This window comes from Pseudonaja textilis, chromosome 5, assembly GCF_049901715.1.
Source record: "Pseudonaja textilis isolate UNSWEBS1 chromosome 5, rPseTex1.2, whole genome shotgun sequence".
NCBI classification, from domain to species: domain Eukaryota; kingdom Metazoa; phylum Chordata; class Lepidosauria; order Squamata; family Elapidae; genus Pseudonaja; species Pseudonaja textilis.
The window spans coordinates 59,180,543-59,206,512 of record NC_141994.1 but is presented as its reverse complement, the minus strand read 5'-3'; the positions used below and the strand labels follow the sequence as shown (position 1 = coordinate 59,206,512).

The window sequence follows — 25,970 nt, the reverse complement described above, 5'->3', positions numbered from 1 at the left end:
CACATTCCACAATCATCTGACTACATTTTGAATTTTTTTTTGCAGAAAACAGACATTTACATCCAGTTTTTGGCATAAATAGCCCATAACGAACAACTATTTGCTGTTTTTGTTTTCCAGCAGTCACTTAAGCACTGCCTCAAAAAAAAGTCATAAAATCTGGTTGGTCAAATAGGTGATCCGATAAATGACCATTGTAGACTTACAGCTGTAATGAGCAGGCTCCATTATGGTTGCAAGTTAAGGACTACCTGTACTTTTTCTTTTCAAAACTACTTCTGGGTCTCAAATTACTGTATTCCTTGCTATAAATGATAACCATTTGGCTGATATTGATAGCATGCTTTCAGAATTTCCCAGTTAAGTGTTTCCACCCCAATGAACAAATTGCCAAAGCAGATTAGTTTAAATCAAATCTTATTAACAGGCCAAACAAGATTTTATCATAGCATGTGGCAACATCCACTGTGGGAGTCAAAGCAAGAACCAGTATTTCTTAGACCAGAGATGGCAACAAAGTAAGTAATCAATTAGTTGTTCAGCTTCAAGTGCTTGGGGGGGAGGAGGAAAGGAAGAAGAATTAGAATTAGAATTAATTAGAATTAGAATTAGGAGGAGGAGGAGGAGGAGGAGAGGGAGAAGAAGAAGAAGAAGAAGAAGAAGAAGAAGAAGAAGAAGAAGAAGAAGAAGAAGAAGAAGAAGAAGAAGAAGAAGAAGAAGAAGAAGAAGAAGAAGAAGAAGAAGAAGAAGAAGAAGAAGAAGAAGAAGAAGAAGAAGAAGAAGAAGAAGAAGAAGAAGAAGAAGAAGAAATAATTCTCATTTGCCAAGGGCTACATGTTCTTGATAGGAATTGAAGACACAGTTGATTGAAAAACATGGCAGAATATTTAGCAGTATTCTATATTTTGGAAAACAGTCATATTTAGTTCTCTCAATGTTCCTATTTTTTTGACTAGAATATGTACCAGAAAGGCCTTCAGAATTAAAACAAAAAACAAGAACTACCTCATTTGACAGGTTAGACAGGGGTAGGATTCAAATTTTTTAACCACTGGTTCTGTGGGTGTGGTTTAGTTTGTGGGCGTGGCTTGGTGGTCATGTACTGATGGGCATGGCTTGGTGGTCATGTGACTGACTGGGCGTGGCCAACTCAATATCACTCACATGGAGGCACGCATCTCCTCGCCTGGCCTCTCATGACTGTGGGGTTGCTGCAACAGTTGTAAGTGTGAAAAATGGTCATAAGTCACTTTTTTCAGTGCCATTGTAACTTTAAATGGACACTCCACACAAGCAAAGTACCAGCAAAGGAGGGAAAAAAACTCCAGAGAAGTTCCAGAGACAGGAAGTCTCGTCCTGCCAAGAACGTAATAAGGATTAACGGAGAGGCAGTTTCTGTAAGCAACACCAGAATGTTTCCTTCCTGCCTTCCTTACAGGATTAGGCCACTAATTTCTTCTAACAACATTCTAACTGCTTAGAATGTTAACAACTGGTTCTAGCGAATAGGTGCGAACTGGTAGAATCCCACCCCTGAGGTTAGACCTTGTACTTTTTCATCTGAGATTTAAATTACAGTTCTGAATCCACATTGAAAATTCAGAATCAAATTATCAAATGACAAAGATAAAGAGTTTCAAACTCCCAGCAGCATGCTAAAAATTAAGGAAGATACACTTCAGATGATAATCTTAAACAAAATAAAAAGAGGTAATCACTACAATTTGAGATAGCATCCAACTCTTTCTTGTCAGATCCTACCTCAAATTGCAGCCTTTGTTTGTTTTAATTTTACTCTCCTCTTTAAATAAACTATAGATAAGTGGTTTATTGCTTATCAGCAGGGGAGGCTGACAACCACAAGAAATTCCTCTGAATTAGCCTTCTCTTCTGGTTAGCAGTACAATAATATATAAATTTCCCCTTCCTAGAAGAAAGTATTTTTCTTCCTTTAAACTAAATGTTCTCCTCTAACATCATCAGGTATTTTGAGCCAATTGTTAAGGGAATATGAATTGGTAAGAATTTTTGAAGCACGCTGCCAAGTTGCCAGGACAGCTAAACATCTGTCACAGCTAAACATCTAAACATCTGTCACTCAATAAAACATTTCCACAACAAGAAAAATAAAAGTATTATAAAAAAATAAAAAAATTAAAGAAAAATAAGTATTATTATACATTATGAAGCAGGACTGCAGGCTTTCTTTAGTAGATCAAATAACCAAAGCTTAATAAGCTCTGGGCAACAAAATATGAAAGAGAGTCAGTCCTGCCATCTTTAGGATTACATGTCTGGGATTTTATTAACTTGGCAGGTTTTTTTGATGGTAGACAAAGAGTCCTAGATCTATCAATTCCCCCTTTGTAGACTCTGTGTATATGTGAGTCTTTATGCACTCAAACATTTTCTATATAAACAAACCTAATAAAACCTATAATTGCTGTGAAGAATATCAAAAGCCACTTCTTTGTGTCTATTTTCTTTTCTATTTTTTCTACTTTTTTCTTGCTCTTTTTGCTTAATCTTTTTTTCTTCCTTATTTTATTTTGGTTAGTTTGGGTTTTTATCTTCTCTTTTAAATACACACACATTACACACACTCTAAGCCAATAATTACAACCCGAGGCAACATCTTTGATTTTATACTGAACTCTTGTCAGGGAAGGCTGGTTTATAGAAAATAATTGTCCATCCAGAAAGGTTTGCCTAGATCAGGTTTCTGAAAACTGAAAACTCAGATGAGTCATTTGAGAATCCATGCAGCACCTATTTCAGTAAAGTCCCAGAGAATATGGTTATCTCAAGATCAACCTATAGATTATTTTAACACTTGGTGAGCCAAGTTTAGTTTTAAAAAAGAAGAAACAATATATGTCTATGGAGATTCTCTCAGTCATGGTTGTCCCAAAGGAGCTTTTTTTCAAGAGGCAACTGGACTTTCTTGTTTTGTTTTGAGGGTGTTTCGCTTCTCATCCGAGAACCTTTGGGACAAGAAGCAATATATGAACAGCTTTATATTAAATCACCATATAAAGCTAAATAAATTATTATGGCAGCCTGCCACAATTCCTCTGAATTTTGATGCACCTGGCTGCAGAGGATGGGGATTCACAGAACAAAATATCTCAAATTGGGGAAGTTTTTACTATTACCTGCTCTCTTTTTTTTTTCAACATCTTGGAACATTTCAGAAGTGGTAACTTGAGGAGAACCAAAGACCATGATTTCAAAACTCATGCTTGAGTATTGCACCATAGAAGAATTAAATGTAGGAATATTACCTAGGCATATACAGGATGCGTTCTGCCACAACAAATCCCACCCTGAAGAAGAGGTTGCTAGCAGGTATGAAGGGGAAAATCAGGAACAACAGGCCAACTAGAATTTCTCTGTGTTCCAGTTTCTGCAACAAAATAATAATTAAAGATAAGCAAAGATCCAGTTCTGAGATTACAGTAGTCGCGCTTATTCATATGCAAAAATCTGAACAAACCACTCGATGGGAAGAAAGATTTTCTGAATCTAGGGGTGCTGCAATTTTTGCATCACAGACATGGCAGCCTGAATACAGGCAGTCCTTGACTTATGACCAATATTGAGATCAGAATTGCCATTGCTAAGCAAAACCAATGATAATTGTTTAAGTAACTCGCTCCCATTTCTTTATTTTTTTGTAAACACAATGTTTGCAAATAATGTTCTGGTTAAATCTAGCCTCCCTTATTGTCTTTGCTTATCAGAAACCAACTGAGAAGGCCGCAAATGGCAATCACATTACGCCTCGACATGGCAACTGAGGTAAATACATTCCGGTTGCCAAGTGCCCATATTTTTATAACCTGAATGTGAGGATGCTTCAATAGTCGTAAGTGTGAAAACTGGTCATAAGTCACTTTTTTCAGTGCTATTGTAACTTTGACTGGTCGCTAAATAAATAGTTGTAAATCAAGAACTACTTTATGCCTTATGTACATAGAAATTTGTTTCTTGTAATTACTTGTTTAAAATAACAATTTAAATACAGTTTTCTTTGGTTTGCTTTTATATAGTGCTGTATTTAGTATTCAGTAATCAGCACTCAGGTCAGCATAAATTAACACCAAGGTTAACTTCAGACCAACAATCAAGTAAACAACACCTCGATCCAGAAACTGGCAAAGAGCCATCAGTAAACAGTAAACAGCCCAACCAAAGAATCTCTAACCCCATCCCACCCATACAGACAGGCAAGACACCAGGATATAAAGTGACAGCAAAGAGCACTCCTCACTAGCACTAATGTTGTTACCTAGTTAGGTAATGAAACGTCTGCAAGAAAACAAGCAAGTTCAGAGAGCACCAAGGACCCCTCATTTCAACCCTGAGCTACAAATATTCTCCTGTATTTGGTTTATAAAACAGGAATTCTGAGATTTGAAGCACAACACAAGTAGACAGATTGACTATATACTTGTTATTTTGTGTTTACTTTACAAGCATTACTGTACTTGGTGAAGGTAATTTTGGATGGAATTAGATATCTGTCTTTCTATTCTTTTTAATGCTTGGTACTTAAATCTGCATCACATTATCAAACTGTAATTTTTAATAGGTGGCTCTCTTACAAGGAGCCTAGATCCCAAACTCTGTGCAGTGTAATAGACTGAACCTGGAACATCTTCATAGAGAGAATAGGGACTTTTCTCTGATCGCTCTAAGACAGTGTTTCTCAACCTTGTCCATTTTAAGATGTATAGATTTCAAACCCCAGAATTCCCCAGGCAGCATTTTCAATTCCAGCAGTTAAAATCCACACATCTTACAGAAGCCAATATTTAGGAAGGCTGTTCTATGTGAACGGCCTCTTCCTGCTATACCTCATCAGATACCCCTGAAAGTACTTTCAGTACCACTGAAAGGAACTGAGAAATTCAGCATGTCCAAATATCTAAGGAAAAGCAGGAAGGTTCAGAATGGAAAAACAGGTAGCAGTATCATATACAAGATGTGTTTGAATGATATTCTTCCTTAAAATCTCAAAATCTTGCCTATGAAACCCAGGCAATTGTATTTTATCCAATTGTGTTGTATTTTATCCAATCATGTTGATTTTTCTTATCAACACACTCTGAATTGCAGGGATAAATTGACAGGGTCAGAAGAATAAATTAAGTTTGGTTTGCATGTACTGAATTTTACACTTCTCTGATATTACATCGACATAATTTCAGAAAAAACATCTCCAAACAATAATAACAGTTTTCTCCTAAAATTACCTTCCTGTTCATAAAGTAAAAGATATTTGGAAAAATGCAATTGAATTGCCCTGCAGAGAACACAACTAAAATACATAGTTGCTGGCTTAAAGAGCAATTATCATTGCTAAATTTGTTACTACCTGCCTTAACAAAATTCATACTTTTCAGCCACAGTAGTTAACAAGCTGTCCTTGGGATTGATAAAGCCTACTGTAATTGATTATTAGTTCAGGAATTTCTTACGATCAATCCTCTTCTTGGAGATTTAGGTCTTCTCTTGAGAACTCCAACACATATTATAAGCCCAATAAAACTAAGATGTGACAAGCATCACTAAGCAGTTTGAAAATGAAAGTGCACAATGTTATTTTTATGAGCATTTTTCAGCCTACAGTGCATTTTATAGCCCTCAAGCTCCCAAGATAAATTGTTTCACACTTCATCACTGGTATCCAATACTAACACTCACAGATCTACTAAATATATACATTAAAAAGTTTAACTGCAACACAAATCTCCAACCTAAATAACAGATATTAGACTAAGAAGTTGAAAGATATCCTACAAGAAAACAACAACAAATTCTCTGTTGTGATCAAAAATTGTTCATGTAGTCACCAATCATCACAGCAGATGACTCCAAGTAACCAAGGCTGATCTTGAAAAGCCTAAGCAGAATTAGCCCAGGTTTTGACAGGAGACCATTCGGGTTAAATTTTTAGACTTGGAAATAATAATAATATTTTTAAAAGAAAGGCAGTGGAAAAATCCTTCTCTTGTATTCCGACACCAAGAAAACTATATAAATTGTTCATGCTTATGTTCAAGTTTGCATTGACTATCTGTTAAGGACTACTGCACTAAGCAAAGTACTTTCAATCCTAACTTTTAATGTAATTATTAGATTAGGAACCGTGTTTGACTCAAGAGAAATTCTATGTTTTTTACCAAGCGTCCTGAACCCCAAGTCTGTGGACCAGCACTGGGCCGACCATCCCAGAAACCGATCCATGCAAACAAGTGAAGCCCCGTCCACACGACACAGGCATCATGTGAAATCATGCCCCCTCTTGTCCATGGAAACTTCTCTCCATGGAACCGGTCCCTGGTATGCAAAAGGTTGGGGACCACTGTTTTATTTGACTACTGAATTTCCCCATCTATCCTACACCTGCTTTTCTTTCCTTCCATTTTTCTTTATGTTTTTTATTTCATTGTAATATCATAAAACTTCGTACATTGTATTATTTCAGCGTGGATTTTTAATATTTATGTAACATGATTAAAAATTACAAACTTTCTATTATTTAGAAAGCTTAAAGTGCTGAGAAGAGCAAAGAAGTTCAATTTTTTTTTTATCAATCTTTATATTAATTTAAGGTGTCAATACTGCAAACATAACATTACTTTTTAACCCAAACTGAGCAAAACATAGAACTGCTGCATTTCCTATCAAACTAGTAATTATATAACAATAGTTTTGGTCTGAAACTAATTACTCTATTTTAGATTTACACTATATCAAACCCTACATCTATTTTCCACTAATTAAGTGACTACATCCTATTGGGGGAGGTCTAGGAAAATCCGCAGTGGTGAACATGTCCATGGCCATCTGGCTATTAGACTAATCCCTGCTCCAACAGGAAACCCTATACCATCCCAGACAAGTTGCTGTCCGGTCTCTTCTTAAACGAGACCAGTGATAGAGCACCCACAACTTTTGAAGGCAAGATGTTCCACTGGTTGATTGTTCTGTCAGGAAATTTCTCCTAATTCTGGGTTGCTTCTCTGCTTGGTTAGTTTCCATTTATTGCTTCTTGTCTTTGGACAATAAGTTGAACCCTCTTCTTTGTGGCAGCCTTACTACAAGGCAGATACTTCTATCTATTCAGTGTCAACACAGTAGTAAATTGACAACAGTTAGGAAAATAATCTATTATGATATTTCATCAGCTTCTCATCAAGATATATGTTGCATCAATTCATCAGAGCCTTAACTTCATTCTTGGATTGTGGAGTCTCTTTTTTGTTTTTAGCAGCTCTACAAAGAATTGCTTTGATGTTATCAACTTTAATCCTTAGAGGTTTTAATTATACTTGACAATCTTGCTGAACAAAATGTGAATGATGACATAATAGCCTTATTGAGATACAACACTGAAGAGACAGTCTTTTTTCCCAACCATTTTATTTTTATTTATTTTTTAATTTGAACCTACATAAGAAGATAAAGGAAAATGATGAAATGGAAGTTATGCATACACATGAATATGAAATAATGCTGATTAAAGGATTACTGTTTGAATCTAATCTTGTGGGTTTGTTACTCAATCTGAAGACATACAATAGTGAAGACTTGTATCTTCTCTAGTTGCAATAAACAATGGCAAAAGATTATCTAAGCATTTCCTGTTCTCTTTTAAGGCAATTAAACAGATCAAACACATAGTTCAAACAGCAATATCCTTTTAGCCAGCCAGAGAGTTTTGATTTACTATATTGCTTTCTCTTCCTGAAACAAATACTAATGCAACAGATTCAGAACCTGCATTGCAAAACCCGCAAACAATACCAACTTTAGCAGCAAATCAAACAGACTGCAGGAAATGTAAGGAAGGGACTTTGAATAACTCAAACATTCAAAATGGATCTTTTCTTAAAATGATTTCATATGAAAAATGAAATAATTTTTCATACAGAATAAAAAAAATGCAATTTACTTCTGGACAGTCAAATGTAGAAGCAGATGCAGACAGCTCATTTGATGGAGCATGGTGGTTCATATAGTTGGAACATTAAATAGGAGGTTAGCAAGCTCACGTTTGAGTATCGAGAGCTGCCATGGGGCAAGGATGAGCTCTCGTCCTTCCCTCCAGCACCTACCAGAGACATGAAAGAAACCCCCAACTGGACATCCCCAAGGACAATGGTGAAGTCACTGGATAATTCTTTCAACCAGGATGCACCTAGGTGCTTCTGACTTGAGTGCAAAATTTGATGCATCCAGATAAGAACAATTTGACTGAAGTGGAGGCCCAGACCATGGTTTGTACAACTGCACAATCCACAAATTTTGTGGAGCTCAAGCTCCAATTCACTAACCCTGTATTACATTCGAGGAAGAGTTGACCCAAGTATAATAATTAATCAATGAGAGTCAGCAGAAGATATTTTCCATCTTTCTTCTGCTAGTATGTCCACATTTTTGCCAAATAAGAACTTCCTGCAGATAGTTCATGATTTCTAATTAAACCATAGTTCATGATTTAATTCTCATCCTCCCTTTGTTTTGAGAGTCCTTAGAACAGTTACATGAAGCAGAATTTTTCATCAATTAAAACTAATGAGGGCTTGCAATCTAATTGTATAAAGGAGGTCCATGAAAAACATAATAAGACTTTTGTCTTTCATGTAATGGCATGTGGGGTTGTCGTTGGGAGAGAGGAGGAAGAGCAACTGTCTAATAAACAAAATTTACTACAAAGGAGAGTAAAGCAAGGAGGGGGGGAGAGTTTCAGGCTTGCAAGATGATCTATCCCAGAGGGACAGAATCAAGACCAAGTGTTAGTATTACTTTCCTGACAGTTAAAACAATTAATCAATGGAACAACTTGCCTGCAGAAATTGCGGGTGCTCCAACACTGAAGGTTTTTAAAAAGAGACAATTTTGTATACAATTGTCCAATATTAAGCCCGCCACCTTAAATAAAACTGACCTCTGTTATACTAAGGCACTAAAATCTTTTCTAAGCAAGCATTCTCCAAGTAAACCAGGTATGTAATTTTCAAAATACATAGCCCAGGGGTGTCAAACTCATGTCATCACAACGGCATCAGGTGACGTATCGGGACTTGTTCCCACTTCGCTAAACTGGGTGTGGGTGTGGCCAGCATGTGACACATCTGGCCCATGGGCCAGGCATTTGACAGCCCTGACATAGCGAAAAGAGTCTTTGACTAGAAACATAAGAGCTACTGCCTCAACATCACTGCAGCATTCCAGATTGGAAAAAGCTGAAATAACAATTGGCTGAATCACATGAGTTTCAAGGCTGAAAGGGGGGGAAAGTGACTTATGACCGTTTTTCACACTTATGACGATTGCAGCATCCCCATAATCATGTGATCAAAATTCAGATGCTTGGCAACTGGTTCGTATTTATGACCTGTGATGACCCAGAGTGTAACACAAACGTTAACAAAATCCAAAATGTAAATAAATGTCCTTTAATGCCTCTAACTTGGCCCTATTGTTCTCAGTTGGAGATAAAACTTATTCAAAAATAGTCTTCAAAAGAGAGCAGTCTGAATTGAATTTAATTTACAGTCTGAATTTAATGAGCAGATAGAGGTGAAATAAAAAACCAAATAAACTAAAAATGACGAAATGTCCACAACAGAACAGAAGTAATTACCAACTTCAAGGAGATAAGAAGGCGCAGTCCATTGGAAGGACGCCAACCAAGATAACTTCAGCCCAGAATAACACACGCCTTGCTTCTGGCAATGCTGTGTTTTAACCGTCTCTCTTATATACTCGTCTCTCCAGCTGTAACTAATGAGGAGGACCATTGCCACTTCCTCTCTCGCAAGCCAAGTTGTTGCCTTCTCTTTTCCTCCCTGAGGGTCCTAGGATGCAGAGGGGATGGGCCTGGTTCTTCCTCTGACTGCCCAGCTAGCCTCAGCCCTTCCCCAGCCTTCTCCACAACCTCCAGAGCCACACTTCCACTTCCTGTCGGCTGTTCCTTCTCTCCCTCAGAGTCTGACTCTACCAAGGGCATGACATGACCATTGCTGTGTCCCATGGTCATGTGATCACTTTTGCAAACTTTTGACAAGCAAAATCAATGAGGAAGCCAGATTCACCTAGTTACGTGTAACTAACTTATCCACTGCAGTGGTTCACTTAACAACTGTGGCACAAAAGGTCGTAAAATGAAGCAAACTCACTTAATAAATGTCTCACTTAACAACAGAAATTTTGGGCTCAGTTGTGGTCATAAGTCGAGGAAATTTTGAACCCAAAATTTCTGTTCCTAAGCAGGGCAATTGTTAAGTAAGTGTCACCCCCACTTACAACCTTTTTGCCATGGTTATTAAGCAAATCACTGCAGTTGTTTAGTGAATTGTGTGGTTGTTAAGCAAATCTGGCTTCCCCCTTTGACTCTACTTCTCAGAAGCAAGCTGTGAAAGTCACAAATGGTGATCACAGGGTTACCCCAGGACACTGCAACTGTGATAAGTACATGCCAGTTGCCAAGTGCCTTAATTCAGATCACATGACCATAGGGATGCTGCACTGGCCATAAGTGTGTGAACCGGTCATAAGTCATGTTTTTCAATGCCACTGTAACTTCAAATGGTCACTGAATGAGGACTACGTATACATCATCTGAACTTAGGTTGCAATCTGATACCCATTTATTGGAAGCTTGTTTCTAAAGACACAGGTAGAGGTTTGCACTAGCATCTGTCAACTTAATGGTTAAGTAGCAGGTGTGGAATTAATTAATAGTTATTATGCAAAATATGCTAATTATTTTATATATTAGCCTTAACCTGTTATCTAATTTAAAAGTGTTTGGAAACCAAAGCAGGGAATTTATTTAAAAAAAAACCTTGTCGTTCTTGTTCTCTCTTTGCTTCTTATGAGTTGGAAAGAAATTGTACTCTCAAGAAATGTGACTCATATAAAAGAAGGAACGGAATTTCGGAGAATAGCTTAATTAGGATGCCCACGCTGGTTGTGGGGAAATGAACGCTATGTTTCCCTCATTATGAGAAAAGAGACATCAAAAAGAACAACAGAACAAGAGCACCATAATTTCCTGAAACAAGCAAAGCAATAATAGTGAAAAGCTGTTCTTCTCTTCTAGGCTTCCTCTCCTCTAGCAAAACGGTCCATTTCTGTTTCAAGGATAGCATAAGAAAAACAAAAGGAGAGATGGAAAATTAGAAGTGGGGGTTGGGAGATGGAGGGAGGGAGGGAGGGAGGGAGAGAATAGCTAATCTACATAAATTTAAAAATGTTCAGCAATGAAATGAAGCCACCCATCTTCATAACTTAAATGTCTTTTATTCCATTCTGTGCACCCTTTCCAACAATGCAATTATCCAAATTACCAGTGAACAAGAAATTCGTATCACCTTAAAGCCTGTGGAGAGGAAAGCAATAACAAGAGCAGTAACACTTAGATTTACCAGTGTATACTGCTTCACAATTCTTTACAGCCCTCTCTAAGTGGTTTACAGAGTCAGCATGTTGCCCCTAGGTCCAAAGGAATCAATCCTGTAGACAGGTTCTGTATGAGGTCCTTGGTACTCTGAGCATGGTTTTCTTGCAGACATTTCAATATCCAACTAGGTAGTATGGACTGAGGTTGATCTCATTTTATATTCTAGTGGCTTGCCCTGTCAGTGTTGGTAGGAATGGGTTTGGTGGTACTTTGGTGGTACTATTAACTTGTTTGGTAGTTCCTTTATTGGAGTATTTTTTTTACTTCTTTATTGTTGTTCCGGTGTTAATCTATGCTCCTCTTGGGGTTGATTGCTGGTGCAAGGATGTTTTGGTCTTTTCCCCTTTTGGCTTGTTGATTATGTCTTTTGAATGCTATGTAGATGTTATTTATGTCTATGTGCCCATTGATGGCTTATTTGTCAGAGTGCTAGTATGAGTGAAGGTATGATTAAGTCTGTCCATGTGTTGTGAAACTAAGGAGTTTTCATTATGTCTTCTGACTGCTAGTTAGTTTATGGATACACCCTGCCAGTCTTCTAAACCTGTTACAGAGTAGCTGCTGCAGTCCTTACACTGTATGTTGTAAATGACTCCTGTTTTTTCTTCATAAATACCAGAGATTTTCATTCATTATTCATTCATTTATTAACATTTATTTTCAAAATTACTTTAGGCCGACTGTTGTGGTTCGCCGGCAGCCTGTGTGGATGGCAGTGGAATCAGACAGTGGGGAAGAATGGGGACCATTCTGGAGAGAGGAGAGGACTCAGACAAGGGTCCTGCATCCAATGCAGAGATGGGGCCCGGACAATCGGGGAGTGGGGTACTGAGTCCAGAGCCTCCAGAGTCTGGCAGCAGCGAGGCAGAGGAACAAGGGGAGCCTGTTCCCAGTGCACGTGTGCGCAGAGCTGCTAGAAGGCAAGAGCAGCTGAGACAAAAGGGGCAACTCAGAAGTAAGGCTTGGAGGTGATTGCCCCTCCCATAAGGTATAAAGGACAGGCAAAGGTGAAGAAACCTTTGTAGGAAGCAAAGTCATTCGCTCTGTTCAGATTAAACCTTGAAGCTCTGTGTGGACTTTGTACTTTGGTTGGTTTTTTTAAATTCATTTGGCACTCTAGTTGTTAGCAGCAATTCAAAGGAGAGAAAGGTGGATGCTTATCTCAAAGGGACTGTTTGGGACTCATTACCGGCTGGGAATGAATGTAATTCCCAGTGCTGAAATAAAACAAGAGTTGTTTTAACTAAGTATGTGCTTAATTATGGTCTCGGGAAGCTTTGGTCAGGACACCTACTTTAAGTGTTATGCCATTGCTTTTAGTGCTTCTCTCTTCAAAATGACAGGAAATCTATCAATTTTCATCGGCCACAGTTAGACATGAAACCAGGGGCCTCTAAAAAGAAGTTTTCAGGTTAGAGAAAGCCTTCAGTTGCCCATTTCTGAGTTCAGTCATGGTTTGCTTTAGACATGGCTTACTGGAATAAGTTGCCATTCATAAGACATAACAATCTAAAACCAATCAAACCACATTATGGTTTAGAATGCTGTGCAAACACAGCCTTTCAATGGCTTGATGGCAACCATACCTCCCCCTGAAAAAAACGTTCTGTATTCCCAAACACTTCAGACAACTAAACAGAACACATGGTCTCTCCCATGCTTCTGGAGAGCTAATCACAAAGGATCGAGGGCAAGTCACCAATGGCCAACTCACTATGGCCAACTTGCCACAGCCAACTCACTGAGAAACAATTCAACACTGTATTAATTCTTTAATTCAGTTGCTTTTTTTATCATTGGTAACCACATTTTCCTCAAAATTATTGTATCTCTTGTATTTCTGGATTGACTTCCTTTATTTTGTAATTATTAGCCATGGTTCCATTGAAATTAACTTAACTTTTGCATTTGTTGAATTGTCCTGCAGCAAGTTGGCTGTGGTGAGTTGTCCCATTCTGAATCAGAAAAATGCAAGTTGCACGACTAGGAAGAGAAGATTTATCCTTTTGTCTCTCATTGTAAAAGGATCCCATACCTAAGTTTTCTTGCAAGAAAGGCCCTGTCTGGCACCAATGGAATGAAAAATACAGGAAGACTGATGCCTTGAATCAGTCCCTTCTGATTTAAGAGAAATTCATACAACTGCACTGACAAGTTAAGAGCATGGACAGAATGGCTCCATGCAGAGTTATGCATCTGGTTCAGCAATAACCCCACTGCAATCATCCACTCTGAATACTCTCTGGAATAACTTTCTGTGCATTTTCAATTTGTCAGTTTAATTATGTGAATTGTTCCATTCGTTATTCCCGAGTCATACTTCTGCTTTTCCTTTACTCACTTTAATACATGACAAAACCACTTCATACAAATGAAAATTCGGCAGCTTTACCACAGCTACCCAGAAGATTTTTCTGTAATGGGAATCATAGAAGCAAGCTGTTCCTTGCAATGCTTCGGCCCATCTAATGCTCAATGAAATCTAAAACATCAACTCTGAATGTAAGATCCTTAAGAAGGAGAAAGGATTGGTGCATTCTTCAAACACAGGAAATAATGGTAGAGTGATTTCGATAGAGGAGCGTTTTTCAACCTCTACAAATTTAAGATGTACTTAAATTCCCAGAATTCCCTAGTCAGCATGCATTGATTGAAAATTCTAGGAGTTGAAGTCCACATGACTTAAAGTTGCAAAGATTGAGAAATACTGCTATAAAAAGAGTTTGTTCCAGCAACTGGATTCTAATGCATGCATCTTATTGGTTGTTCCTCGGGCGTATCAAATTTTTTACCTTTCAATTTCCAAACATTAGGGGTACTCAAAAGTTGTGACATGCCTTGGGAATGCCTTGGGAATACCTTATGCCACCAGACTTGAAATTCTAGACCTAGACAACCTAGAACTACGACGCCTTCGGTCTGATCTAAGCATAGTACATAAAATTACACATTGTAGTGTCCAATACAAGAGCACACAATAGATTCAAACTCAAGGTAAACCACACCAAACTTGATTGCAGGAAATACAACTTCAACAACAGAGTGGTCAATGTCTGGAATACTCAACCTGCCTCTGTGGTTTCTTCCCCAAACCCCCAAAACTTTAACCTTAGACTGTCTACTATTGACCTCACCCCTTTCCTAAGAGGTCTGTAGGGGGCATGCATAAGCGCACCAACGTGCCTACCGTCCCTGTCTTATTGTTTCTTTTTATTTTTCTTATATGTATCCATTTCATGTATTCATAACTATGTTTATACTTATACCTGTTATCTTATAATTGCTTGACAAATAAATAAATAAATAAGTTGTAAAGGTATTTTGATTACTGTAATATAATTTAGATGTGCTTGGTAATTAACTACATAAATATCACAATTTTTTAACATTGTGTTTGTTTCATCAGACATATCCAATCTAAGACTCCCAACTTCATACCATGCATGTTGTCTCAATTCACTAAACATGATATGCCCCAAGCTTTATGGGGTTTATCCCAGATGGAGCTTTGTCCCAGCTTTGCAGAGCTGAAGTTTGTGTGAAAACAATCTCTCATGTGTACAATTTAAGAAATATTTAATTGTTGCGCAACCTGTTAAATTTTTTCTTTGCAGCACTAAATCTGGATGCTCTTTAAATGAAAATATAAGAATAGTTTGCATGATTAATTTCACCTAACTGGATTAGAACTATAGCAGAACAGTGCATAGCCATAAATTCTTTACAGGTATGAAATTACTCTGACTAAACTGGGATGTTCACTGGGGAAAGCAATTATCATATTTTTCGCTCCATAAGACACACTCCCCACCCCCCCCAAAAAAGTGGGTGGAAATGTCTGTGTGACTTATGGAGTGAAAAATACGGGCCACAGTGGGGTCCTTTTACAGTGCTGAATCCTGCCTCTTCTGTCTTTGTCATGGCCTCCTCTAAACCAAGGTACGTCTTATAATGTGAAAAATATGGTATGTTAGGAAAAATTAGCAGTAAAAGAAAACCAGGTTGCCAAAGAACAAGATGGCTGGACACCATCAAAGCTGACACCAGCCAAAGCATAGAAAAACTCAAAAAAGCAGTGCAAGATTGGAACATGTAGAAAGACTTGGCCCGTAGTATCACCAAGAGTCAGGCGTGAATGGATAATATTACCATCAAACAGAAATGCATTTTTCTTTGGCATTGCACCAAGGGATAATGGTATTGCCTTGATTTTGGCATAACACAATTTTTGAATCCAGCTGCTATGGTTTGTAGAACATCATTTATAACTTAATGGATTGTGAGAACCAGTTAACTGTGTTTTATGCTTAAATCTGTAAGTGCAATTGCAGTCTCTGACTTGTCAGTCAAACCATATCCTTTTGTCTCCAACTTGGAAAAATGGCAAAATATGATTCAGAAAGCCCATTGTGCTTAATTAGAGCTTCCGTGTGTTTTAACAATGGTTGATCAAAATTCAGACATATAGTTCAAATGAAGCATTACATTCTACTTCTAACTCCTCCTCCTACTCTATAGGCCTTGCAGAGATGCAGGCACAGTAGCAGGTTAAATTTGATCAAATTCTTATTTTTAATTGGGAAGGGGAGGTTTGCATCTGTAAATCTGCCATAGAATGAATGTCACTAATTCAGTGAAATACAGTTTTGTAAAAAGACATACTGTATATAGATTTGCCTCCTTTTTTAAAAAAAACACAAATATTATTGATCCTTATTTGATTTACATGGGCACCTCTCCAAATGGAGCTTAAGGCAACATAGCAGGTTTTGGAGCAAGATATAAAATACTTTCAAACACAACCCATTCTCCCACACAGAAGATAGCAAAAGCCACCTGAGCATTTTGCAAAAAAAAAAAAAAAACACGTCTAAGAACAAGCAACTCCTTTGTCTTTACAGTAAAGTCTCATAATATTTCTCACTGCTAGTTATATTACTTTGTGTAATCCAAGTCTCTAGAGTGTTATAAAGTACTCATGATTAAATTTACACACAGCTCATCATCCAAGTTTCATTGCCAACAACTAGATTCTGAGTGTATTTGCACTCAGTGCGTAGGCTAAATTGTCACATGTTTTCTAAATAGCATGCATTTTCTAACAATGGAAAACATTCGGTGAGCTCTTGCTTTGTGATTTCTAAGCGAGTAAGTTTAAGAAAAAGGGTTAAGATTGAAGAGTTTAAAGATCTTTTAGGGGGGAAAGACCATCAGAAATAGATGGAACTAAGAAAGTCCAAGTCTTCAGCTGTGATAAGTTAAGAAGCCTTGGGCATATCCTAATACAATACTCTTACTTCTTTTTTTAACCCATTCATCCCATCTGCAGATGTTTCTTTTTATACTCCTATCAAATTTAGTTATGGAGGGATCCTAAGGAAGAGCAACCTGATCTTTTGCCAGTTTTCTATTAAGATTACAGTGGGCTAAGTAATCAAGAAGGATCCTAGGCACAACAATAAATATAAATGGTCCTGCCAAGCAAAATACTAACAAAATACTAACATATTCCCTTAATACCCAACAGCTAGAAATCCAGGAAAAATTGAAACTGATTTTGCAGAAATATCACTTCCACAGGGACCTATTTTATGGGTGCATAAAAACTGATACAAGCAACTTCTATCAAAGCAATTTTGACAAATTTATTTCAAAGAAGAAAGGTATTATTCAGTTCCTTTGAATATGTGAGTGGATTAATACTGATGTTCGTTGTCTGGATTGCTAGTTTGTTTATTTCTATTGCTGTATTTCTATATATTGGTTGTGTTTACATTATTAGGAGGCCACTCAGCATCAGGATGGAGTTGGGTTCTGCCAAAGTTCACTTAAATGGATAAATAAATATGCACTATCATTTCACCCTAGCAAATCTCCATGACTCCAAGTCACATCACCCTAATTCAACTGCCAAATTTTGGAGCAGGAATTAACATGAAATTAACTGTGTTTGCTTTCCAATCCCTATTGCTCTCCTTAAATTTTTTTTTAAAAAGAACTGGTTGGAGGTTCCTTCCCCCTAATTTATTGTGATTTCTTAAATAGTCTGCAATTATTTGGGCCAAATCACTTACAAAATATAGTGTCTATACTCTTACTATATTCTAAGGCAGCATGAACCAGCATGGTTTAGCATGAAGTGTCTGTCTAATCAACATCTTCCATAAAAAGAACATACTGCATGTGCTTGGAACACAAAGATAAACTTCAGTGTGGAGAAAAGCTTATTTACCTTAAATGCTACAAAACAATGTAGACAAAGGAGAAGCATCACGAAGGCTAGGATCAAGGTAGCAAAATTTCTCAGATCCCAGATTGATTCAACCAGAGGAATACTCCCAACCTGCCAGTCGTAGCACAGTGTGATCGGGGCTAGTAGAAGCCAGGCGTTGAAAGCCAGGAGGTAGGAGTAAGTAAGAAACCTGCAAAAAGAAACACAAAATTAAACAATCTGTGGTTTTCTACCGTGGAAGGCAGCCAGTTCAATAGGACTATCCAGTGCTTCAGATTCAACCCCCAAAAGCTGATTCCAAGTATGAACTACATGATCTGAAAATTGGGGGAAGGGGAGGGGGAGGCATGACATACAAATGCTTTAAAATGCTGCAGGGAGATGCTGCAGGTAGTCCTCAAATTATGACTACAATTGGGCCAGAATTGCCATCACTAGGCAAAGCAGTCATTAAGCAAGCTACAGGTGATTTTATGATCGTTTTGCTGCAGTCGTTAAGCAAATCACAGAGTTATTAAGTGAATCCAGCTTCCCTCATTATTTTTGCTTGTCAATGGAAAAGTCGCAAATGATAATCATACAATCCCGGGATGTTGCAATCATCATAAATACATGTTCATTACCAAGAACCCATATAGCGATCACATGACTGTTGGGACGATGAAATTATTAAGTTCAAGGACCAGTCATAAGCCAGTTTTTGGCAATGTCTTAACTTTGAATGGATGATAAATGAATGGTCACAATTCGAGGACTAGCTGTTATGATCAGGATCCTGCATGTTTTAGGAGACTGGATCTAAAGACTGCATGGCCCTAGGGTTCAGGTTCTCAGCACATACTGGTTGAGTTCATGTTAATCGTGGATTACTGAATCAGTCCCAAGGGCTGTGTTCCCATGTTATGCTACGTCAAGCACATGACAGCTTAGCATACTGTGTAGATCTACATAATGTTGAGCTTCTTGGAGAAAATGCAGCGTATGCACATAAAGTGTGAAAATGTATTACTCAGTGGTGGGATTCAAATTTTTTTACTACCGGTTCTTTTGGCGTGGTTTGGTGGGTGTGGCAGGGGAAGGATACTATAAAATCTCCAGTCAGAGGTGGTATTTGCTGGTTCTCCGAACTACTTAAACTTTCCTCTACCAGTTCTCCAGAACTGGTCAGAACCTGCTGAATACCACCTCTGCTATTACTCATATATTATCTTTCTCTAAATTTAAAACTTAAGGAATACAGAGGTCTCAAATTATTTAATGTTGATAAAAAATATTAGCTGGCTAGCCAAGAAGGTTAAGAATCACCACAGGGGAGATCTGAGAGAAATCATAAACAATAGATGCCATGATTACTATATAATACAAAGCTATTTTAAGCAACAGAAATTGCATATTTCCACAGGGGACTTCTTGTTCCATTCAGACAGGACAGTGATGAGAGAGGCAATTCATCATAACATGTGTGTATCTTGAGGTTTTTTAGCAACCCAGGCCATCCTTGGGTTCCCTCTTCCCATTCAGCACTGGAAATAGTGTCAGAACACATAAACATTGGGTTGTTTTTCTTATGGACTAGCTAGGCTACTTATGTTTTATATTAAAAACCAATATTATATGGTCTGGTAATACAGTATGTATAAACTGAAGAGGAAGCAAAGATTACAGTGTTAATCCCAGTAAGATATGGGAACCATTACATGAACAAATAAACCTGAGAAAGTGATTAAAACCTTTAAATATAGTTGAGACAACACAATGCACTATATTTTGTGAAGCTAGCAAGTGTCCGAGTTTTGCAAATGTTCTTGTGTATTTGTCATATAAACATAAAAACTTGATATCCAGAATTTCTCTTCTTCCCATAGTTTGTGAAAAGCAATATTAGATTTGTTCAATACAACTCAGAAATTACACTTAACAAAAACATGAAAAATATGGATATCATCTCAACGGCTTTTCATTGTTTTGTTGGGTCTTGGGATCGCTTAAATTCTTCTCATGCCATCTGTCAACTTCTGTTGACTGACTTATTTCCCAGACTCTAAAACATTCATCACATGCTGTTCATAACTGTCTGGTTCACATCTCAGCTCATCACAACAGGAAATCTCCTGGTTACATTACTTATAATGTAAATAATGAAAGTTTTCATTAAATTTGAACGGTTTAGAATTGATTTGCCAAACATCATAGTAGGAACCAAAGAAAGCTCATATTGATTCACTGCAAGCCAGTTTGAAAACTCATGGATTCCATTTGTGAACTACCTTCCCATTTTAATTGTGGTGGATCAAAATCTAAGACTGCCTACAACAAGAGGTATTAAACTTTGAGCCAGAGAATGAAGACTCTAAGAATTCTTTCATGAGGCTTACATTAGTGGCTCTTCCATTGCTTTGCAAAACATATTGAAGACTTAAAAGCATATCTCCACATCTAATACATTTGGTATCACTGATATAAGCAACCTAAGGGGGGGAAAACACAATAAATTGAAGTCTACTAAGGACACAGGGCTATAATTGGATATGAAAAATAATAAACACATCTATGGATATGAATATCAAATCTGTATACTACCACCTGCCTCTGGGCAAGGAACAGAAAAAAACTAATTTCTATAGAAAGAATAATATAGAGGAAAGCTTTATAATAGCTTTAAGCTATTATTTTCCTAAAATGAGCTACAGATGTTTGAGAAATTTCACTATTGGATGACAAATCCCTGAGATGCAGATCTAACTTAATAATGCTTTTTTGCTCTTTTCTGTTTGTAAAAAGGTAAAGGTTTCTGATTGACTGACATGTCTGACTCTAAGGCACGATGCACAGCTATACTACAAAGGTGCACGGAATGCTGTTACATTCCAACAGAAGTGGTACCTATTAATCTACTTACATTTGCATGCTTTTGAGCTGCTAGATGGCAGGAGCTGCAGCAGGAATGGGAGCTCACCTCGTTGTGCAGAACTTGGGTCTTGAACCTCCCCCACAATGCAGATCTTAGGTCTTGAACAGGGCTGTTAGCTCTCCAGGTGACAAGGTCAGTGTCTTTATTGGTTGGAAAACATTACCCCAATACTTCTAAAAATGTACTTTGGAAGTAGATCTATTAAACAATGCAGGATATAGATCAAATGCATTTGTGTATTTAAATGTGTTTTTTTAAAACTGCTAATCAGGGGTGGGATTCAACTGGTATTACTACCGGTTGATGATTATGTTTTGTGCGTGCATGCCAGACACACATGTGTAATAAACCTAAAGCTGTGCCGCCCGGACAACTGATAAGCGCTGCGCATGGGTGCACAGCATTTGAAAAAGCATTTTTTACTGCTTTTTCAACTTCAGCTGTGCCACACAAAGCAACTGAGATTGAAAAATAAAGATCAGCTAACAGCCCAGGTGGGTGGGTGGGCCAAACAGCAGCAGACACAGAACCGGTTCTGTGTCTGCTGCTCTTCAGAGCTACTGGTTCTATAGAGCTGGGCAGAACCGACAGCATCCCATCCCTACTGCTAATAGAGATTCAGGTGATAAAAAGCCTTTGAACAAATACCCCCCCTCCAGACTTCCAGCTGATGTCGTGACAGGACCAGAATCATGGAATGGAGGTCTCCATTCCTGCGCTGGCTTCTTGCCATTTGTGGGCTCCGGACAGAGCTGAAAGCAGCCTTGGAGGGGCGGCGAAGTAATGAGAGGAGCCTGGTGAGGTTCCAGGGGAGAACACAATTCCCCCGTGAGACCCCCGAGCTAGCTCTCTACACCACGATGGAGAGAAGAGCAGCCAAGATGGCCGCTACAAAGTTGGGACAGCCGAGAACCACCTAAGCGAAGTGCAGGAGAGGAGATCAGGAATGGCGTATGTAGAAGGGTAAAAAAAAAACTATTTTATTTTCATTAACCCCAAAAAGAGTATAACAGAGAAGATACATAAAGAATTGTATCATTGGCAGTTTCGAAGAAAGAAGAAGAATTTGGAAATAAAAAGAATTTAAAACGAATTAATTTGGAAGAACACTAAAAGAGAAATAACATTTGATTTTTGAAAGAAACGGAAAAAGGGTGGTTGTGAAACTGGATTAAAAGCACCACCGGTTGACAAAAGAAAAATCCTGCAGATCCCTTCAAGCTAACGATTTAATCAAAAAAGGAATAAAAGGAAGATTAAGACCTCTGGAAGTTGAAAACATATTAAAATTAAACAGACACTACCCCTGGACTTATTTGGTGACTTTGACTTTGATTGATTTTGATTGGGAAATAAAGAGTGGAGGACATTGATATTAAAGAGATGCTGGTTTAAATAAAACAAAAACTACTGGATATTGGACATTTGGAACAATAAGTATTATAAAGATGAGTGATATATGCAAAGAAATAAAGATGGATTTTCGAATTATGAGTGAGATATGGGACAGAGCTTTGGACTTATGCACTAAAATACAGAACATAGAGAATAACTCAGAAATGGCTACGGAGGAGGAGGAGGTGGATGAGGAGGAGGAAGAAGAGAGGAGGAGGAGGAGGAGGAGGAGGAGGAGGAAGGGGGAGGAGTCAGAAAAAGGAGAAACCAGGGAAATGAAACAGGAGGAACAACAATAATACAAAAGAAGAAAAAAGAAATTGAATTTGAGATATTAATGATTGATGTAATTAATGGGGGGGGATATTAAAATTGGATTGTTGATAAATGAAATGGTCAGGAAATTACAGAAAGGAGATCAGAAGAGGGTGGGGATAAACGTTGAGAATTGGGAGAAAAAATATCAGAAAATGATGAAAAATGGAGGGAGGATTAAGGGAAAAAGCCAAAAGAGAATAGAGAATGGTAAACAAGCCAAAAAACGACTAACTAAGGCAGAAGAGAGACTTAGAGATGATTGTTAGCAATGGGAAAGAGGGGGACTCCACATGAAGAGGTACCTTAGTAGTTAAATAGATTTTTAGGAGTTTGGATTAAGAATTAGAAAGAATAAGAAGGAATAATTAAAATGGAATAATTATTAAAATATGCTTATGGAAGATATGAGTGGCTAATATTTATGGTGGGAAAAGGGAAGGTTAAGTGGAGTCTAATAGAGAATAGATATAATTATATAGTATAGGATAATATTTTAATGGATTATATATTTTGTTATCCACGTGTATAAGACAATGAGGATACATTATTATAAGTTTGATATTTGATTAAAAGAAAATAAGATGGAAAATATATTTGTGCAAAAATGAGCAGTTAGAGGGAAGAGAGCATTTAGAAAATAAAAATATATGCAACAGTGACAAATGTAATATTAGAAAGGGGATGAAATAAATTAAGATGAAATTATAAATGATTAATGAATTGATACGGATAGACTAAACCATAAATATGCTTAACATAAGAATATATATTATTAAGGAAGATAGAGATTGATTAAAGGTAAAGAGGCTGATATAAAGGAATTTATAAGAATATAAAGAAGAAAATTTGGTAACAGATAATGATGTGATGTTAGAAAGCTGTATTTATGATTGTGGATATGATGGATTTAAAATGTAAAACACCTGGAACCACACTGTTCTCTCAAAGATAATAAATAATTAAAAAATAAAAAAACTTTTTTAAAAAAACCCTGAAACCTGTACTGATACAGACTACAAGTAGTCCTTGACTTACAATCATTTTTAAACCAAATATTCGTACAGCCATACTGAAAAGGTGACTCATCGTCAGTTCTTGCACTTACAACCATCACAACATCCCATCATCATATGATGAAAATTTCAGCTCTCATCAACTGATATGTATTTACCAGGTCAAGCCATTGCCATTTGCAATCTTCCCAGCTGGCTTCTTACAAGCAAAGTCAACGTCAACCCTGAAGCTGGTGATATGGTGACCACCTTACTTTTCTACTGGGGTTTTTCCTTTCTTCAGAGCTTCAGTGCTGACACAGAATGGAGCTGAGGGATAGGGAAGGGGGTGTAGAGATAGCGGGGGTGCTATAACCAAAACAACATTCTTTCCCCTGGGAACCAAGGTCATGTGTGCAGGAGGTTGGGAGGTGGAGACTAAGGTCATCCCATGTCTGGACTATGTGCTGATTGGACCATGGGATTGATGCCTTTGGGGAAGTGACAAACTTTTGCTTTTAATTAGGGGGAAAACCAGTGAGAACTTTTAGATCCGGTTTTCACTGCAACGTGCCAATATGACATGCCCTAATAAAGTGTTCTTTGAGGAGATGCTTCAGAGTACTTTTGTTTGGCGAGGGTTAGTTGGGACCCTGACAGTCAATGGGGAAAGCTGGATTCACTTAACAGCTATATCATTCACTTAACAACTGGTGTGATTTCTTATTAATTGTAGCAAAAAAAAAAAAGTCATAAAAACAGGCACGACTCGCTTAACAGTTGTTTTGCTCAGCAATGGAAATTATGGTCCCCATTGTTATCCCAGAAGGGGCGCACAAAGGTCGTACAAAAATGGAAAAAGGGGTAGCAATTGTAAGTACTTGAAAAAAGAGGCTTAAAAGGAAGTTTTTAAAAAAGATCTATTAGAATGTTTTGATTTTAGAAACATTTTTAAAGAAAAGCTTAGGGTTTTAAAATGGATGGGGGAAAAAGTATTTTTCCCTTTCAGGTTAAAGAATCTGAAAGAATACCGTGAATTTGATGGTTGTTTATAAAGATTATTAAATGCAAATAGAAATACATATTATTTCCACAGCAAGGAAGATAAAGCAGAAATGGTTAAATTGATAGCTCTATTTAAAAAGGGGAATATATTTGTGTTTTTTATTTGGATATCACTTCTGGATTTCACTTCTGGAATAGCTTGCCCTAGGAAGTTGTGGGAGCGCCATCACTTGAGACTTTCAAGAAGAAATTGGACTGCCATTTGTCAGAAATGGTGTAGGGTCTCCTGATGGGGGCGGGGGTTGGACTAGATGACCTATAAGGTCCCCTCCAACTCTGATTATCTGTTATCTGGATTTTGTGCAATGAAAAAAATAAAACCTTGACTTCAGTTATGACGATTTAATAGATTTGTTGTTACAGAAATGGCCAGTTATATACTAATGTGTAAAAGTAAAAAAGTTGAGGCTGTAATGTTATTATCTTGTAAGATTGGATCTGTGGATTGGATCCAATCTGTGCTAAAAAGAGTCAGAAGTCAATGCCTTTTTTTTCTTCCCTTATACCTCATTTTTTTCTTTCCCCCTTTTTTTCTTCCTCTAATTTCCTATTTTTATTTTTCTTTGCATTTTATAAATTGGTAAAACAACAGAAGTCTAAGATAAAAAAAAAAGAGGCTTCCTATGAACTCCTATGTATTTGCACTGTCTTCCTACAAAGGATTTGCACAGCTCTGACATATGCCACCTGTGTGTTTATATGCATATTATCAGAACAAGAGTACAGTAATTTACCAGTTCTGATATATTCACATCTACATACACGTACAGGAGAAGCTATGATGATTAACTTTTGAAAATGATTTATTTGACCAAGACAAGTATGCCAGCAATACCAAGGAAGAGAAAGCTGGGTTATCTAACAGCAGTGCCTCAACATAAACCAATTCAGCTAAGATAGAAAGCTCATAAATAACAAAACCTGGTTACAATTGCAGCCACAATGCTTTATAACCTTATTATAAAGTGCTTTATCAGGCACAGTTGATTTAGAGCCCATGCAAAAGATGAGAACACTCCTGAGAAAAAAGCTCTCAGTCCTAAGTAGCAAAGAAAAAAAAAATGTTATTTTGACTGAAAGCCATTACAGTAATCTTCCTGTGTTTAGGTAAAATAATCATTCTGTTGGTTATCTAAGAAATGAAACACATGGATCTTTAAAAGGAGATAAGGCTTACAAACTTAGCCATGTTGTTCTGTTTTATTCTACCCTCTTACGTGACCCCTGAGAAAATGTGCCTTTATTTCTCCAGTGACTCTGAATTTACTCTTCTCCTAAGATACAAAGAGCTGTTTCTCTAGATTGCTCTCTCAGATGGTGGCTTGTCTGCTGTAGCTTCTCCAAACATGCTCAGGGATAAACCTGGTCAGATCAGGTCAAATAACTCAGAATACTGAAGGTTTGCATTGCAATGCCTTTTGACTTCCAAAGATGGGACTTCAACTGCATTCTCAGGATCATTTTCACAGAGTGCAACTTAAAACATGATTGCTTAACATGGATTTCTCTCTTCTTTCAGAGGAACTGCCTTATTTAAGCAAGGACCTAACAAGACCACCTCGTAAAACATCACTTTGA

The 25,970-nt window shown here is 37.5% G+C and overlaps 1 protein-coding gene across 2 annotated transcripts in view; it reads right to left on the bottom strand.

Annotated features, from left to right (window-relative positions):
* TMTC1 (transmembrane O-mannosyltransferase targeting cadherins 1) overlaps positions 1 to 25,970 on the bottom strand; it is a 143,969-nt gene that overhangs the window by 65,923 nt on the left and 52,076 nt on the right. For both annotated transcript variants that reach the window (XM_026719721.2, XM_026719800.2), the window contains exons 8-9: positions 17,712 to 17,901; positions 3,285 to 3,406 (exon numbers count right to left, since the gene is read on the bottom strand). In XM_026719721.2, coding sequence (XP_026575506.2) covers positions 3,285 to 3,406; positions 17,712 to 17,901 — 312 coding nt within the window. The remainder of the gene's footprint in view (positions 1 to 3,284; positions 3,407 to 17,711; positions 17,902 to 25,970) is intronic.